The sequence below is a fragment of the Lipotes vexillifer genome, unplaced genomic scaffold (assembly GCF_000442215.2).
Source record: "Lipotes vexillifer unplaced genomic scaffold, Lipotes_vexillifer_v1.1 scaffold147, whole genome shotgun sequence".
NCBI classification, from domain to species: Eukaryota; Metazoa; Chordata; class Mammalia; order Artiodactyla; family Lipotidae; genus Lipotes; species Lipotes vexillifer.
The window spans coordinates 444,624-463,421 of NW_006778796.1; the positions used below are offsets into that span (position 1 = coordinate 444,624).

At 39.3% G+C, this 18,798-nt stretch overlaps 1 protein-coding gene across 2 annotated transcripts in view; it reads right to left on the bottom strand.

Annotated features, from left to right (window-relative positions):
• The window catches only part of CYP39A1 (cytochrome P450 family 39 subfamily A member 1), a 79,678-nt gene that overhangs the window by 18,703 nt on the left and 42,177 nt on the right, over nt 1-18,798 (bottom strand). For both annotated transcript variants that reach the window (XM_007451898.1, XM_007451899.1), the window contains exons 9-10: nt 11,702-11,797; nt 10,764-10,852 (exon numbers count right to left, since the gene is read on the bottom strand). In XM_007451898.1, coding sequence (XP_007451960.1) covers nt 10,764-10,852; nt 11,702-11,797 — 185 coding nt within the window. The remainder of the gene's footprint in view (nt 1-10,763; nt 10,853-11,701; nt 11,798-18,798) is intronic.

Sequence of the window (18,798 nt, forward strand, 5' to 3'; positions counted from 1 at the left end):
ATTCCTGCTTGCATAAAACAGCCAATCCTTCTCAGTCCTTAGCACCCTTCCTAGAAGTAAATTAGATGAGCTCACTAAACTGACATTTCGTGTTTGGTAGCATAAGCAGTGACTTCCCGATATTCAGCGGTTACCCGGCAGCACTAGAAAAGTGCTTGCTAATTTTGCATTTGTGAATTATAAAACAGTTTTTGGATAAAGGTTCTCCTTTATCCAAACAAATCCTATTTTCTTAGAACTCTCTTTTCAGCCCTTCTTTAACTTTAGCTTGCCATGACGAGAGTGCTTCTCTGAACCCAGCCCCCTGGGGAAAAGGTGCCTGGCATCCTTACTCTCCAGTCCCTGGAGGAGGGGCACTGCTGCGATAAGGACAATGGACCATTTGGCAGGGTAGGTGGGGCCGTTCCAGGGAAGAAGTCCCTCCAGTCAGAGGGTAACCAAGGCACAGACTTGGAAGGGGTCCTGGAATGCCTAGGGGCCTGCAAGTTTGTCTACTCCCTGTAGAAGGTGAGGTGATGAGAAATGGAGTGGACCGAGCAGGAAGAAATGAGGAACTGGCTCACCGAGGGGCTTGAATGTGTCGTGTGACAGTGTTGGGACTTTGACCCTGAAAATACAACAGACCTTGTGAATAAATTGTACTGAAAAATTATACTTATATGTGAAAATGAAGGTTCTTTAAGCATTATTATACATAAGAGGCCCTCAATGAATATTTCCTCTATCACGCAAATAAGTCATGTAAACAAGAAATAGTTCCTAAGCTATTTAAGAGCACAAGCTGAACTCTTTTAGAAACATTACGCATGTTTTGATTAGAAATAGACCTAATGTTTATCAGTTCATTAAAATAGTTTTCCACTAGAACCTGTAAGCATTTCCTTAACTAACTTTAGTCCCTGTGATGTTCTTAAAAATCATAAAACTGAATTTCCTTTAAGGTAAAACTATAGTTCAGGCTTTTGACCAACTAATATCGTGTGCATTGTGAGGCTTTATTATTTTTCTTCTTTTATTTTTGAGGGTTAAGTTAGTTCAGTTATTAAATTAGTATTAGTTATTGAAATAGTATAAATATTAATATTACATTTACTATCATTTCTAAACATTTTGATATTCTGGTTAAAAAAAAGTAAGATGAGTTAATAATACAGATAATAAAGTAATATGTGCTAAAACTCTTATTTTCTCCAAATCCAAATATTTGGATACTCTAGCAGAATTACCTAAATTATCCACTAAATAAAGTTAATTTTTTTGCAATGGCAAAAAATAAATTGTGCTTTCAAGCCTTTACCATGTTACTGAATTTTGTTCAATGTCTAAAACATCAGGGACTAACACACACATAACTGTGACATTAAAAGCTCCGTTATTCCAAAGAAAATGAGCCTCATAAATCCGTATTTTTACAAAAGCGCCTCAGAAGCAAGCTGAGCTGTGTTCATGCTAGGAATGTTTTCTTAATACTTCTAATGTCAAAACAGTGAAAATAATGAGGCATATTATTTATAATATGTATTTTTTACACTTACAAGAACATTACACATCTACAAATAAAGCTCATTAAAATATAAACATGTTGAAAATTCCTTAAATACTGAGTACTTGTGTGTTTTCCCCATTTGTAAATAAATGTTCAAGCTACACAGAACACAAAGTCCTGCAAAACCTGGACTCTACCCTCACATTGCTCGTAATGCACATGGAGAGATGGAAAAGGTAACAATGTAAGATAAATGTGGAAACAGAAGGGCTTTGGAGATTTGGGGTCTGGAGCAAGCAGTGTAACCCAGAGTTGACCAACTCTATGTGGAGGTGACACCTGAGCTAGACCTGAATGGAAGGACAGGCTTCAGTAAGTAGACATGTTGAGTAGGGGCATTCCAGACCCAGTATAGAGTGAGAGTGAGGGGAGGAATGGGCACGTTAGTCAGGGGACAACTGGTAGACCCTCTGGGGTGGGCATTCCCAGATGTTCAGAAAGATGTATTTGTGTCAAATTCTTGGAGAGTCTGGAGTTCTAGGCTGATGAGTTTGGCTGGCAGGCAGTGGTGCCAGAGTCTTAACAAGAAAGTGACATTTAGAGCCAATTATTTAAGGAAAATTCATCTGTATGTAGTGAGTGAGATGGATTGAAAGAAGAGATAATACAGCTGGGGGAAGGGTAAGAAAATGATGACATCACCTGGGGCATGATGACCTGGTTTAGGAGGTGGGAGTAGACACCTGCGGGCAGGCCGAGAAGAGGGAGGAGCAGAGGGGGCTCCGGAAGCCCAGGCCTAGGAGATCAGTGAGACACGGAAGAGAAACCGAGAGTGCAGGAGGAATGCTAGGGTTAGCGGTAAGTAGGGATTTTAGTTTTAGATGTCTGGATTTTGAGACTGAATCCCTTTTTAAAAGAAAATCTCCCTCTTTTTTTCCTATTAGACGTCATCGAGGGCAGTGCCAGCATGGGCTGGAAAACTGCCACTGTTACCAGGAGCAGGGGCTCTGAAGTATATTCCTAGTTGCTACCAGCTGCAGCTTATGAAAATAGAATGGTCTTGCCCTGGAATTCAGAGAAGGCAGCATACAGACATACTTTCACAGGCATCCTTCATTGAAGCATGGCTGTTCAAGTTAAAGGGGAAGTACTTTTCCCACAACCTCATCCCCTTTAAGAAATCTTATAGGAAAATAAAAACCTATAAGACAGGAGGCAAAATAATCTAGATCAGTGGTTCTCACACTTTAGCATGCATCAGAATCACATGGAAAAGCTTGTTCAAACGCAAGTTGCTTGGCCGACCCCCAGAGTTTCTGACTTAGTAGTTCCGGGGAAGGGCAGCCCAATTTGCATTTTTTACAAGTTTCCATGTAATGTTATTACTGGTGGTCTGGGGATCATACTTTAGAATTACTGATCTAGAGGCACTTGACAAGCAGAAAGGGAAAAAATATGTTAAAAGATGTAGTTTATCAAACCTTTTAGTTTTAGCACACAAAATTAAAATTACCGAGAATACCTCAGCTACACAGGAAACGTTATGGCCGGGGCATCAAACGTTTGATTGGGAATGGTGGTGCGGGCAAAATCTGGAAGAGTGAGCAGAGAGATGATGGTCCTAAATACGGGGAAGCAAATCCAGAGTAAAATAAGAACAGGATTAGGGTAAACTGGAAGAGTGGGAAAAGAAGAAAAGACGTGAGAAAGAGAAGAGAAGGGAATGGGACATATTTAGAAGGAGGACAAGTTGGAGAGAAAGCAGTTGAGGAAGCAAAGAGGAAAGGTCTGGAGGACCTCAGGGCTTCTTGACTTGAGACACCGTTTTCTGTTTCACTGGGGAGATGAGAATCACGTCCTAGTGGGAGTACTGTCTCTTGAGGTCACTGCTTTTCAGAGGGGCAGGCAGGATTATTTTAACGGTGATCCTCCTAGAAGAAAAACTCCCCTATGTATGAACTATGAGCTAGACACTGGATACCTCTTTTTTTTTTTTTTTTTTTGGGACGTGAGAAAGAGAAGAGAAGGGAATGGGACATATTTAGAAGGAGGACAAGTTGGAGAGAAAGCAGTTGAGGAAGCAAAGAGGAAAGGTCTGGAGGACCTCAGGGCTTCTTGACTTGAGACACCGTTTTCTGTTTCACTGGGGAGATGAGAATCACGTCCTAGTGGGAGTACTGTCTCTTGAGGTCACTGCTTTTCAGAGGGGCAGGCAGGATTATTTTAACGGTGATCCTCCTAGAAGAAAAACTCCCCTATGTATGAACTATGAGCTAGACACTGGATACCTCTTTTTTTTTTTTTTTTTGCGGTACGCGGGCCTCTCACTGTCTCTCCTGTTGCGGAGCACAGGCTCCGGACGCGCAGGCTCAGCGGCCATGGCTCACGGGCCCAGCCGCTTCGCAGCATGTGGGATCTTCCCAGACCGGGGCACGAACCGTGTCCCCTGCATCGGCAGGCAGACTCTCAACTACTGTGCCACCAGGGAAGCCCTGGATACCTCTTTCTAAAGTTTCTTATTCAAGAAAAGGGCAAAGGAACATTACTGCCTTCATTAAGATGAATTATGCACCAAATAGAATTGATCTTGTGCTATATCTTAAATTCCAGACCCTCCAGGAGGAAAAATTTAAGAAGTGACATTTGTTTTTGTTTACTTTGGTGATATACCCAGAGTAAATGAAACTCCACCCCCTTACAAAGCCCAAGCTGTTTAGAAAGCTATTAACTGATGTGGTTAGTATATGTTAATACAATATTTCATGGAGTTCAACAGATCTTGAAAGAAAGCTTTTGCATTTAAGGAAATTATATATTACTTAGGATGCTTTTGGTTGCAAGTGACAAAAAACCCCATTAGACTGGTTTCTGTATCGATTTATGTACCTGAAAAACCTGGAGCTGGTGCTGGCCTCAGGCAGAGATCACTCCAACGGCTCAACGATGTTACCATGAAGCCAGTTCGCCTCTGCTGCTCTGCTCTATGGTACCAACTTCATCCTGCTTTTATAGTCTCAAAATAGCTGCCGACAGTTTCTGGGGCCAAGTGCTTCATTATTCACATCCTACAGGGAATGATTATTTCTGACCCAGAAGTCTCAACAGAAACTTGCACTTGGTAGTTAATTGTACTGCTTAAAACACAAGGCAAGACTAAAATCAATCGCTATGGGAAGGGAGGGCGGGTTAGGGATGGGATGTGAGAACTGGCTTAGGGAACAGTGCTTTACTCCTATAGAGCTGCGGGCGGAGTCAGCACCTCAGCATCCCACGAATCTCCAAATGAAAATCAGGGCAATTAGCAAGGAAGAAGACATTAACGATGGAGAGATAATAACCCATATGGGCAACTGTGATATAGCACAGTTTTAATGCCAGTCCTCTTTTCCCTGGAGCTGAAACTTCTTTCTGAAAAACAAAGAGACCAAACTTATCAAAGAGCAGTAACTCAGTCTGATGAGGGGAGAAAGCCCATGAAAAAAAAAAAAAAGTGGTGGGGAGATACCCAGCCCAAAGTGCCCTTTTTTTCTCTCCACCAGCTACAAATCCTGTGCAGGTGTCCTGTGCACGACTGAGAGGCTAGGGATCTATTTGGTAAATAAAGGAAAAGAGGGTCCTTTCTGGCATTTTTGGAGCAGAAATGAACATGTTTTATTTTAGAAGCACTTTGGCCTAAGTATCAAAAATCACTCTGGTTTGCAAGGCAGATGTGGAGAACAAACGTATGGACACCACAGGGGGAAAGCGGGGGTGGGGGGGTGATGGTGGTCGGATGAATTGGGAGACTGGGATTGACATATACACACGAATATGTATAAAACAGATAACTAATAAGAACCTGCTGTATAAAAAATAAATTTAAAAAATCACTCTGGAATTTGCTGCTTCTGTTCTTGAAAGACTTAAATCTTAGCCTCATAATGAAGTGTCAGAATGAAATGGCTGGGAAAGTAATGACTGCGATTTCACCAATGGTTTCTGTGCTCCTTTGAGTGAGTCACTGCCCCTCAGTAAAGCAGAAAGGAGAGAGAGAAGCATGGCTAGAAAGGATCTGGCAGCCTCGCTCAGTCTTGGAGTTAACTACATCCGCTCTTTCCACTCTCGACCCTTTTCACATCCCCTCCAGGACATGTGCATGGCCATAGTGAAAATGTTAGGGCAATATTATATTAGTAAATCCAGTTCATTCCGTTCCATTTACCAACTGGAGTTGAGGGGATACATTTGTTTATGTAACAAATTCCTCAGAATGAATTGAATTCACAACTTCTCATGAAATCCAGAGGGACTGGTGTTACTCACTCCTCAAGAGCAATCAGCTACCTCTAAGTATAATGCTTCTCAAATACAAGATTGCGCAAAGATATTTTACTGAATAAGGCACAGTTATTAAAATTACGTTATCATTAATATAATAAACATACAGAAACTACTGTACTCAGAGCTTTACAAACCCCAAATATAGAGTTGCCTCGCTACCACCAACATATAGGTACATTACATTCCTGCGAGCACTTAATTTTTTTTCTACCCTCAACGTTTGATACCACTGCCTTTCAGGAAGGTATGCTTTCTTTTGTGCTGTTTACTAATTATTCTCATCTAGTCCATAAAGCCTTTTCCAGCGCCCTTTCCTCTGAGTTCCTATGGCAATTATGATATAGATGAGTCCTCTGGCATTTCTCAAGTGCCATCTCATGCTATTAAGTAGAGCTTGTTTTTCACGCTGCTATGTCTCATCTCTCCAACTGCATTATAAGTAATTCAGGAATGTCATGTGTCTTTGAATCTCCCTAGTGTTTAATAAGGTGTCTTGAGTTAGATTATAAGCTCCTTGAGGGAAGGGACTTCATCCATTATTTTGTTTTCCAAGGTAGCTCCTAGAACTCTACCCTGACATATAGCATACAATTGATAAATATTTACTGAATGAAGGAAATCATATTAATACTAGGTGCTCAAGAGATATTTGGTGGGTTGAATAATAGTACTGCTAACCTACTATCAGCTGGACCTATGTTTGAATTAATTTTCCAACAGCAATGTGATTTTCATTAGTAATTCAAGGTAAGTCCATGACTTTATGACCTTGTACTGCCCTAGGATACACGAAGAACCCAAACACACAAAAAAGTAGAAATGACAGTTTTTATCCCCGAGGAATCCATGCTTCATTTCCATGTCTCAAGTACTGCAGCCTTCCTCTTATTACACCCTTTTCTTATCCAAGCATGCCTTTGTAAGGGGGTTATCTTGCCAAAGATTAGGGCTATTGTTTTACCCTGGAATTTAACCCATATCAGTTAGCACAATGATACAGCCAACTGGGATCCTCTTGCAGGGATGGGAACCAAGGAAAATCAGGGCTATTGGCTTTGGTGTGCATTCCAGGGGGTGGGGATGTCAAGCACATCCCTTTCTGCTAAGATCATCAACTCTCAGAGACACCCACTGGAAATCCCCTGTCCTATTCCTCCATCTAAATTCACAGTTAAGAGGAAAATGTCCCCTCTTCATTTCCCATACTACCATGGCTGGTAAAGTCTAGTAGTTCATGTGCTTTCTCCTGTTTGTTTTTCTGCAAAATCATTGGACTTCTCCAGCAGTCGATTTCCTGGGAAGGGGTCCCTTCCACTACGGGGAAGTGCCTAGCAAGGGGTTCACCCTCCACATATATTTTCTGAACTCCCATCATTCTGAGGAGGAACTCTAGTTCTTCCATTCTGCTTTTTGGTTGGCAGCTGATGGCAGCACTGAGCTCTTATTTAGTGTTCACTTGGGAGAGGGGCTCTCAGACTGCCTCAGTGGCCTGAACACCAAGGGGCGACAGCTGCAAGGCCACAAGACTGTTTTCTTGACAAACTTTGATTGTCATCTACTTCCCAGGCAACTTTCTCTGACTCACTGAGTATTTGGTACATGAGAAAATAAATTGGCTTGAGGTACACAAACTAAGAACGGGTGCAATTTTCTAGGGATTATACTAAGGGTCTGTGGGATTAACTTTCTGGTGCAAAGATCTATCTTGGCATATGTTGTCCAAATGAAGTCATTCACCTTGAACAATTTTGTTTTGTCTGTTTTTTTAAAAAAAATGTTTCATGAGTTGGCTGTTTAAAATAAGTAACAGGAAAATTATGGACTATTAAAAATAGAAGCTTAATGGAAAACTAGATTAAGTAGGTTTTTAAAAATTAAGTCATATTTATTCAACATTCATATTTAACCTGTAGATTTTGGTTATATGATATATGTTTTGCTGCACTTCACACTCAAAAGTTTTCAAAGGAAAACTTAATATCTTGTCCCCCAAATTGCTCCTGTTCCTAATTTCTCTATTTCTACCATCTCTTCCAGCCACCTAGATTCAAAGCTACAGCATTCCTCAAATCCTACCTCTCGCCTGGTCACTGTTTCTAATCATCTTCCAAATCTGGTAGATTGCACCACTCCATGTCTCTCACATGGAATGTCAGCATGCCCCACTCTAGGTACCTAGGTATTAAAGGGCCTTCCCGGTTGGGCCAATGTCCCTTTTGAGTCTGTCTTCTTGCTACTACTTGTAATCTGGTCTCAATAACAGTAAAACCATAACCCCTAACCTACATATCCCTGTACTAAATGACATCCTCGATCACTGTTCCCTCAGTCTGGAAGTTCATCCAACCCTTCAAAGGCCTCTCTCCCAAGAAAATCATCTAAGATCACCCTGACCAGATACACCCTCTCTCTTGAATCCCCACAGCGTGATGCTTGGCCATCTCTCACCCTGCGTTCCTTGCAGTTGTTTATGAACTCGATATGGTATCCTCCTCGCCTTCTCCCAGACATCATCTCCTGAGGGCTGAGAACATGTCTTACTCTTGCCCAAAGTTTCTGCAGTACCCAGGACACTGCCTTACATATAGTATAAGCTCGGTACATTGACAAATGTATAGTTTCTGTATGAATAATATACCATTGATTGAGGTGAAATATCATGGTCCCCTCTTTTGTACCCATTACTGTCAAACTCAAGCAAATGCCTGTCAGCCTCAAAAGACATCACAGTAATGTCATAACAGCCCCTCTTAGAAACCACAGTCATCAGTTAATCCTTGACCATTGGCCCACACTACATGCTTCATTGTAAAGCATTTCAGTTCTTGGTCTAAAATACTTCTAGCTCAATTTCAAAGATGCTTATAGTAAACTCTTTAGTTGCAACTGGGAATATATATAAAGGGACCTGAAAAAAAGTAATATCTAACATTTTTAGAAGACCTACTCTTACAACATTGATATTGGTGACAAAAATAATAAATGTATTATTGGTTTAAGAACTGCTTTTCTGGGCTTCCCTGGTGGCGCAGGGGTTAGGAATCCGCCTGCCAATGAGGGACACGTGTTTGATCCCTGCCCGGGAAGATCCCACATGCTGTGGAGCAACTAAGCCCATGTGCCACAACTACTGAGCCTGCACTCTGGACCCCGGGAGCCACAACTACTGAAGCCCGTGCGCCTAGAGCCCGTGTTCCGCAACAAGAGAGGCCACCGCAATGAGAGACCCACGCATCGCAAGGAGGAGTGGCCTCCGCTCGCCGCAGCTAGAGAAAGCCCGCGGGCAGCAACGAAGACCCAACGCAGCCAAAAACAAAAACAAACAAACAAATAAATTTTAAAGAAAAGAACTGCTTTTCTAAAGTAAAAATAATATGAGAAAGGGTGAGCATGATGGGTTTTTGCAGTTGTTGTTTGTTTTTGTTGGTTATACTATTCCCTTAAAGTATCTGACACTCAATTATAGTGTTAACTTTGGAGTTTTTTGGTGGGTATGTCAGCATGCTTTCAGATCTAACCAATGAAACCTCCAACTCAAGCTGCCTTAAAAATAAGTGAACATTTATTACATATATATGTAATATATATTATTAATAAAAAGCATTTATTATCTAACATGACAGGAAGTAGAGTAGCCCCTCAAAACTGATGATTCAGTGGCACATGACGTCTCATGGACCAAGCTCTTCACATATCTCTACTCTGTGTCCACAGACTCCAAACCGTCCTAAAGCTTATTCCTCTTGAACGTGTTCTTAGCAACAACTGGAGCTACCTGCTTGCTTGTTCGCTCCCAATGGGAGAGGACAGTATATACTTTCCTAACCGTGAAAGAAGAAAGTCTCTCCTTTCAGTCTGATTGGCCAGTTTAAGTCAAGGACCTACCCCAGGACGAGCAGTTGTCTACAGGGAAACACCAGGCACAAATCTGCTTACCCCTCAGCTTCTAGAATAACTTCTAAGAAGGAAGATAGAATTTCCATGGTTGGCTAAGGGTAATTAAAACCATTTTGGGGGAGGTGTCAATTATGAAAAGCAAGTTGATATTATGAAACACAGAACAAAGGAGGAGTTCAACGGATGCTATTGAGTAAGTCACAATGGCAAATATGGATTGGTAACTATGCTCAAACAACAAAGACAATTGCCTTAAGAAACTACAATATTTTGAATATAGAATTTTTAAAGGACTTGTATGTTCACTGAGTGAGATTTTGTTACAAATAGGTACCAACATTTCTCCAACAGAACCATCACCAACAAGGAAATGGGATTTATTTAATGTAGGCTGTAAGTTTTATGAGGTCAGGGACCATGTCCATCTTCCTCAGTGCTCTATCCCTAATGCCTAGCAGAGGGCCTGGCACAGGTGAGATGTTCAGAAAGGTTTCTTTTTGAATAAATAAACAGTAAATAATTTGCACTAGAACAGGGCATCACATTGAAGAGGACGCCTGGGTGCCACATTAATTTAACTCAAAAAGATATCAAAGGCAACTTTTCATAGAACCAAACTAATTCAATAAAGAAAAACCACCCAGTAAGCTGCTGTCATGCTCAAAGTTAAAGATGTTCTGTAATCCCAGCAAATGTCTGTGCTAATGTTGTTGTTCAAGAAATATTCTTCTTCTATCTCTATCTTTAAAAAAGGTAGAACTCAAACCACTTCAAATTATCCTTATAGGAAAGCTGAGCATTTGAAACACAAACCCAGCTTTCATCTGGCAGCTGCAACTATAATATTTTATTCTCACGAGGTCTCCTATCAGAAGCCACTGCAGACATTCCCACAAAGACATCGCATAATATGAGGGCCAATCAAACAGAATGTGGTCTCCTGGATTTCCCTGTCGTTTTGATAATAGAGAAAAGAGGGATTAAACCAAAGCTTTCCCGCTCCAAGCCCTCGTCTTTCTGCAGACTTTCTGGATAAATGTGCCCCAGCTGTCGCACTGACCTTCCAGGACACTGGTACTTCCCACTCCCAAATGCCATGAAGCAGTCCAAGAAAGCATGCTTCTCTAAATTTGCCTTTTTCCAACGTTCCTGTGGGAAGAAAGCATTTTTTTTTTTCTAAATCAGTCTTATATAAATAAGCTTAACTTTATTTCTCTAGGCTAAAAATGATCTTGTACAGCTAATCCTTGCATATAAAGTTGCAGGATTGTTGGTAATTTTTTCCAACCTGTTATTAATATCAGCCACAATTATGTTTTTGGAATGGGAACTAATAAATAAAAAGGTTTAAAAAGAACTTTGTTAAGTGGTAAATGTAAATGATAATGTAAATCAACCAGAGAATTGACCTCAGAAGAGGAAGAATATTTATAATAAGGCCTCAGGCTCCATCATAAAATTGCCCTTGGTAATAAATTTAGTAATGACACACTGACAGCCCTCCCTGTTGGAGAAAGCTTGGTCTGCAGAATTAATTCATCTGGATGCCATCTTTGACAGTTTTACCTAAAGGCAGAGAATGGACTAAATGACCTCTTAAGATTTTGTTTAGCCCTGTAACTCCCCAGTTCTAAGAAAGAGCAGAACACAGTTTTAATTTGCTTCATTTTTATTTTTGTACTCCTTGGAAACCAATAACAGAAGCAATTGCCTGAAGAACATGAAATATGGCTTCTATCAGAACCAAAGCATATTTACTTTTAACATGTCCTGCTGGTTTCAGACAAAAATTTATTTTAAAGTTGGTGAAGCTTATTCCAAAAACTTTTCTATCTGATTTGTAAATGTTATGACATCTATATTACAAATCTAGTCTGTGATTTGTAGCCTTAGTTACCGGAGAAATATGGCTGCTTAATGATATAGCCCTAGTTAATTTATGAATTCATACTCCTGTCGGAAATCCAAGGACAATGTATACTGAAAGAGACAACTTACAGGCTTGAACAGGTCAGGTTCAGGAAAATACTTTGGATTTCTATGTAGCCAAAATGGAGACATCATCAACAAGTCACCAGAGGGAACGGTATAATTCTATAACAGAAAAATGGTTCCAAGTCATGTTTTGAGATCTGCTTTAATGAGAGCTTGGGTCATTAAAAATAATCCTACAACCATGTTACCATATTAGAGAGAAGACATATACATCGTATAATCAATGGTGAGAAAATCTCTTTCCTAGATGGATCATTTCTATTTTCCAATGTAGGCAATTACTTATTTCTAATTCTGATGATCAGTTATACATACATATATCTTTGGTTACATGGAAGAAGATAGAGATACATGTGAAAATTTTAGAAACTGGTCTAAGTCCACTGTAATGCAGCTTTTGATGTTTGATATTGGAGTTTGCAGCAAGTGGTCTTGATGACGGAAACCACAGTGGATTCCCAGGTTCTAGAACAGAAAAAACTAACTCTGAGACAGGACACTGGCCATACTGGCACTGAGAACAGGGGCAGTGGATGTTCTGTCCTAGGGGATGCTGATGACAGTGTCAGGGCAGGGGCAGTGGATTCTGTTTGTTTCACTCTAGCAGCAGCTGTTAGGGCAGAAAGAAGTTGAAGACAACTGCTTAGGAAGACGTAGGACAAAGCAAGTGTTGTGGGCTTATTGGGTTGGTTTCACATTTGAGGTCTCAGTGGTTGTGAAACTGATGATAAACAGTATGTTTCCTCAAGCAGTAGAGTCTGCATGACCCTTCTCCATTCACATTATAATAGCTTTTCATGATACATAAACTATACCAAGAACTAAAAACTATTTCACAAAATCATCTTTACATCACCTTGTTCAGGAACCAGAGGACAAAGAGATTGTTCTTTGTCTTTGTGAGATCGCTAGAGAGCTACCATCTCTACTGAGGTGAAGACGTTTTATTAGTAACTCCCTTTGCCAATCATCAGAAGCCACATCTGTTTAATCCTGCGTAATTTTGAAGTGTCCTCAAGATATCTGCAAAACACTTACTTTAAGTTTACGTATCTAGAACAGTAGCATGTTACAATTGAAAACATGTCTTTTTATGTGAGCAGGGAGTGGAGTATGGGGAGGCGCCATCGTTTTTTAATCCAAGAGGACCCCTGTTGACTCCGGTGATGGCTGAGTATTGCTTGAGTTTGGTAATTTCAGTGCCAGGATTGCTGGAGAGAGTCAGGTCAAGATAGGAAGAGATGGAGACTTTTGCTCAGGCCCTCTTCCCATTTTTAAAGTGGAAAATACCTGTGAGATCCCCGTCTTGTGTGTTTGTTCTACCTCTGCTGGGACTGAGGCTAGAGGGGTCATGACTGGCTCTGAAATCAGCTGGGGGCGGGGCCATGATATGTCTCGGGGCAGCCCTGGGCCAGGCATCCAGTCAAGGCAGCTGCTGCCCTTCCCCTCCCCGCACCCTCCCCACAGCCCTCTTCAGTGGCTGCTGACCTAGGATCGTGATGTGGAGATGCTGACTGCTGCAGCCTACAAAGCAGGGTAGTAGAGGAAGACTTCAAAGGTGGCCTCGGGAACAGCACTCACACTAGCAACAGGGAGGAGACCAGACAGAAGTTCCTGTTGCAGCAGCAAATGCCAGGCGGATGAGTGGCAGAAAAGGGTGTGAGAGCTGGTTGTATCAAAGGAATCCTCTGAGCAAACGGACATCGTTATGTCTGGGCCAGACGGTCCTGTCATTGTGAACATGGCACGTGAAGAGAAAGATCAAGAGGGAGACAAAACAGTCAGAGGACCAGGGCATAGATCACTAGGAAGTGGAAGTCACAGCTTCTCTGTGTTGGCAACAATGACACCTGTCGGGTAGACAGAAGAGAGCTTGGCTAGCCCACCCCACAGGGATGCTGTGAGGCCAGATGAACTTCATCTGCTAGTCCAGAGACTGGCTTTTCTTGAAGAGGGAAGAGAAGGATTCTCTGTTGTAACTCAAGAAGGATGCTAAGACCAAAGTGGGTGCAAGGAATGCAGACTCTTACTTCAAGAAAAGAGGAGTCCTGTAAAGGCAAAGCATCCATCAGAGGAGCCCCAAAGCACATTCTTTCTCTCTAGCTCTTTGGCCAGGAGCTTGGTTGGTGTTAGTTGTTTAAAAAAAAAAAAAAAAAGTACTTTAAAAATTAAAAGTGTATTCTTTTGTGTAATAAAAACTGCTTTCTAGAAATTGTGGAAGATTCAGAAAAATAGAAAAAACTAGAAAAGAAAACAACAAGAGAGCTGGCAACAAAAGACAGTTATCAGTTGGCTAGACTTCCCTCCAGTACTTTTACCTAATAACAGTAGTTTAGCTTTGTGGTTTTTTTACTGCTGTTTTTAAATATAGTTTGTTGTTTATATATCCTGATAAATATTGTTTACATATATAAATACCTAGTATATACATATTGTTTTTATCCTACTGAATAAATAATTTTTGACTTTTATATTGTTCACTTGAAATTATAGCATAAGTTTTATTTTTATATTGTATACTCATTTAAAATAATTTTCTCTCCAGTGGCTTCTTAATCAATCATTCTCTATTTTTGGTATAATAAATAATGCCATCACAAACATCTTCTTCCACAAATCATTGTTCATATGAAATCTTTTAACATATATGTTCAGAAGACATAGGAATATACATGTCCTATGTCTTCTGAACATCTAAGGCTATTAATATATGTTGCTCAACTGTTTCCTCAAATTTTGTAGCAAGATATGTTTCTAACTAAATATATGAGAGCATCAATTTCATTGCCCGCTCATCTGCTAATCTGACATTTTAAACAGGCTTTTTTTGATTGCTGTTTAAAAGTTTATGTCTTTGCTGAGTATTTTCCATGTTGTTATTTTCTTCTATAAAACTTTTGTGCTCATGTCCTATCCTCATTTATCTCTCTCTATATATTAGTCCTTTACTTATTGATCTGTGAATTCATTAAATATTAAAATTATTAACCCTTGAATTGTACTTATACTGACATTTATTCTTAATTTTTGGCTGACATTTAATTTAGGTTATACTTTAAAAAAGAGGACATGTTAAATTTTGATATGGTACAGTCCGTTCATCTGCTTTGTGGTTTCATTGATTAATCCTAAATATAAGAAGCCCTCTTCTCTCCACAACAGTGGCTTTCAAAGGTGGCTTAGGGTCTTCTGGGAGTCCCAAAACATTTTCAGAGAATCTGCCAGATCAAAAACCATTTCTGGGTAAAAGACTCATTCAAAGTATAGGATAGACCAATGAATTTTAATGTAACTGAGTACAAAAAATTCATTAATATATTTTCAGATTGCAACAAACTTTTAAGAAAGTACCTCTGTTGAGTTTTAGTATAGTATCAAAGAATAGCCACAGAAATATCTGAAAAGGCTAATAAAATACTCCTTCCTTTTTTGGTTACATGTCTATGAGAGGCTGAATCTTCCTCATTTCCATTAATAGGAAACAATATATCACAACAACTGAATGCAGACACATATATGGGAATTCAGATTTCTTCTATTAGCAAAAGGCATCAGAGAGATTTGCAAACACTTAAAATGATGCTGTTCTTCTATATTTTTTGTGTTTTGAAATATATAGTTATGTTTCATAAAACCACACCATCTGGGGACTTCCCTGGTGGTCCAGTGGTTAAGACTTTGCCTTCCAATGCAGCGCATGTGGGTTCAGTCCCTGGTCGGTGAGCTAAGATCCCACCTGCCTCGCTCCAAAAAACCAAAACATAAAACAGAAGCAATATTGTAACAAATTCAATAAAGACTTTAAAAATGGTCCACATCAAAAAAAAAAAATCTTAAAAAACCCCACACAATTATTTTAATATGTATTAGGTTTCTTATTATTTTAAAAATGAATTATTAAATAACTATTTTAACAATTTCTCAGCTTTAGTTTCTAATACAGTAAATACTGATAGTAAATACTGATAATACTGATAATAAAGAGAAGGAAGGAATACAGTAAACCAAAGAAACCAGAGTTTGTCCATTCTCACTTATTCCAAAAAAATATAGAAAGGAATGATTATAGGAGCAAAACTAAATATTCTGTTCAGACTGTAATAAATATCCTGTTCAGATTCCATTAGGAAAGAGCAGTGGAGAATACTTCTAGCATATTCATAGCAAGGAATCTTGACCTGTTGTCCAACTGGTCAAAACACAGATGATCCCATCTGAAATGATTTTTATGATCCAAATTCCCGGGAGCATATTAATATGTTCAGCAAAGACATTCCACCTGTTTTAGAAAATACTTGAAGCTTAAAAGAACCAAGTCATATGAATTTATACTAAGGAAATAATCAGTAATGTGCACAAATATTTAGCTATAGGAATGTTAATCTTTGTATTATTTATAATAGTGAAAGAATGGAAGCCACATACATATTCAAGAACATTGAACTGATTTTAAAATTTATTTGGTGTCCATTTATTAGATTATGCTGTAATTCAAAATGATGTGGATGTCTTTTATTGATACAGAAAACTATTTGGGATCTATTATTAAATAAAATAAAAGCAGGGGGCTTCCCTGGTGGCGCAGTGGTTGAGAGTCCGCCTGCCGATGCAGGGGACAAGGGTTCATGCCCCGTTCCGGGAAGATCCCACATGCCGCGGAGCGGCTGGGCCCGTGAGCCATGGCCGCTGAGCCTGCGCATCCGGAGCCTGTGCTCCGCAAGGGGAGAGGCCACAACAGTGAGAAATCCGCATACCGCGCAAAAAAAAAAAAAAAAAAAAAAAAAAAGCAGGTTGTGAGAAAACTAGCTTTGTGTGACCCCAATTTATTTTTTTAATGCACATATTACTGGAAAAAATTCTGAAATTATAATAATTCCAAATGTTCATAGTGGTTATCTCTAACTTGCAAAATTCTAAGCAATTTTTAATTTCTTCCTTTAGCTTCTTTTTATGGTCTTTTTTTCCCCCTGATTACCATACTTTGCTTGTGTAATAAGAAAAAATACCTGTTCCATTTATTATTTTTAAAGTCTCAACTCTGTAGGGTGAACATCACAGTGATTAGTTTGGGCCTCCTAAGAGGAAAGGCAGTGTTTATTTTGTGTACAGAAGAAATAGCAGGTACAGGAAACACTGCACCTTTTACAAATATTAAAAAGAGATGTGAAAAATAACAAAGGAAATGCTGGAACATTCTGGGATGATAGCAGCCTGAGTACGTGATTGTGGGGTCGCTCTACCACTGAGAGAGGCATAACTGCAGCTGTGAGGGCTTGGAAGGCGCCTTGGAGGCTTCTGAGCCTCATGTCCTCTAGGAAGAACATGTGGGTGTGAGGAGGTAGAAGTAACAGACTATGAATTTTTTAAATAATCTATCAAATTGTTTTGGATATCTATGATTTTTAATTAAAATTTTTTATTGGGAATGCATAGGTGTTGGACCTATAAAATAGTCCAGTTTTGTAAAAGGATTTTAGGCAGTGAATCATAAATGTGTTCATACCCTTGGACCAGTAATCCACTACGAAAACATAATTCAATGATAATCCTTAAAAAAGAAAACGTACTAGGCACAAAGATACAAACAATTACCATATTAAAAACAAAGAAAACTACCTAAACTCTCAAGAGTCAGGAAATAATTAAATATTTAAGCTATCAACTCAATGTACTATTAAATGTGGCCTTGAAATAAATATGAAAACTCCGTAGATGTATGAAATGTGAAGAATAACGTATAAAAATTTTTTTAATGACAGATTTACACTGTAATGAAACTTAGGTTTCTATATTGATGTCACAACGTTGCAGATACAAGGTCAACACACAAAAATCAACTATATTCCTACAGACAAGTAATGTACAATGGAGAATCAAAGTGTTAAAAAATGCCATTTACAGGGCTTTCCTGGTGGGGCAGTGGTTGGGAATCTGCCTGCCAATGAAGGGGACACGGGTTCAAACCCTGGTCCGGGAGGATCCCACGTGCCGCAGAGCAACCAAGCCTGTGTGCCACAACTACCGAGCCTGCGCTCTAGAGCCCGCGAGCCACAACTACTGAGTCCGTGTGCCGCAACTACTGAAGCCCGTGCGCCTAGAGCCCGTGCTCCGCAACAAGAGAAGCCACCGCAATGAGAAGCCTGCGCACCGCAACGGGGAGTAGCCCCCGCTCACCACAGCTAGAGAACAAAGACCCAAACGCAGCCAAATAGAACATAAATAAATAAATACATAAAAAGAAAAGCCCACTTTATTAAAATAAATAAATAAAAGAATAAAAATAAAAAACACCATTTCCAAAAGCTCCAGAATAACGGAAATACTTAGGTATTAATCTAACAAAACTTGTATAGGATCTATATGCTTAAAATAACAATCAAATTACTCACTTATTTGTCAAATAACTCTTCTGCATTTCAGCTAATTTACTACTACCCAGAATATACATAAGGCTTACCAAAAGTTCAATAACAATTATAGTAATATTCAAAGTAATAAACACATTGCTCTACTTAATTGCACCAAGTTGTTTGACTATTTCCTCTCAATACTGAATATATATATTCTTTTACTACATATATAAATTTATATATATTTAAATTTATAAATATTTAAATATATATATTCTCTTATAGTCATAGTTTTAAAGTAATTGATAATTTGATTATTTAAAAGCAAAAACTGTTAAAATCCCACTGAAACTGAATGCTACAATCTACATAACATCAGTTAAACTGGTTTTTTTTTGGATTTAGCAAGTTGCAACTTGTATCAAATTTGGATTTTTTTTGTCTCTTTTGAATTCTACTACTACAAAATTTTCTTGATTTTAATCCAAGCACTCTTAAGCCGTGGGGGGAAAAAGCTAACAAGAGCGGAGGGCTGACTAATTATAATCTATCTGGATAATTTAGGTCCCAAATCATTCCTTTAAAAAATAATTTTTTTTGTTCTGCCTGAATGATTCACCAAATATTGAACTGAACGTTTGCCACGTGCACATACCTTTCATGGTGCACTTGGGAATATTCTACTTTGCCCATAGAGAGGACCTCACTCAGTCACTAATTCCTAGTATCAGTTTCTATTACCCATGGCAT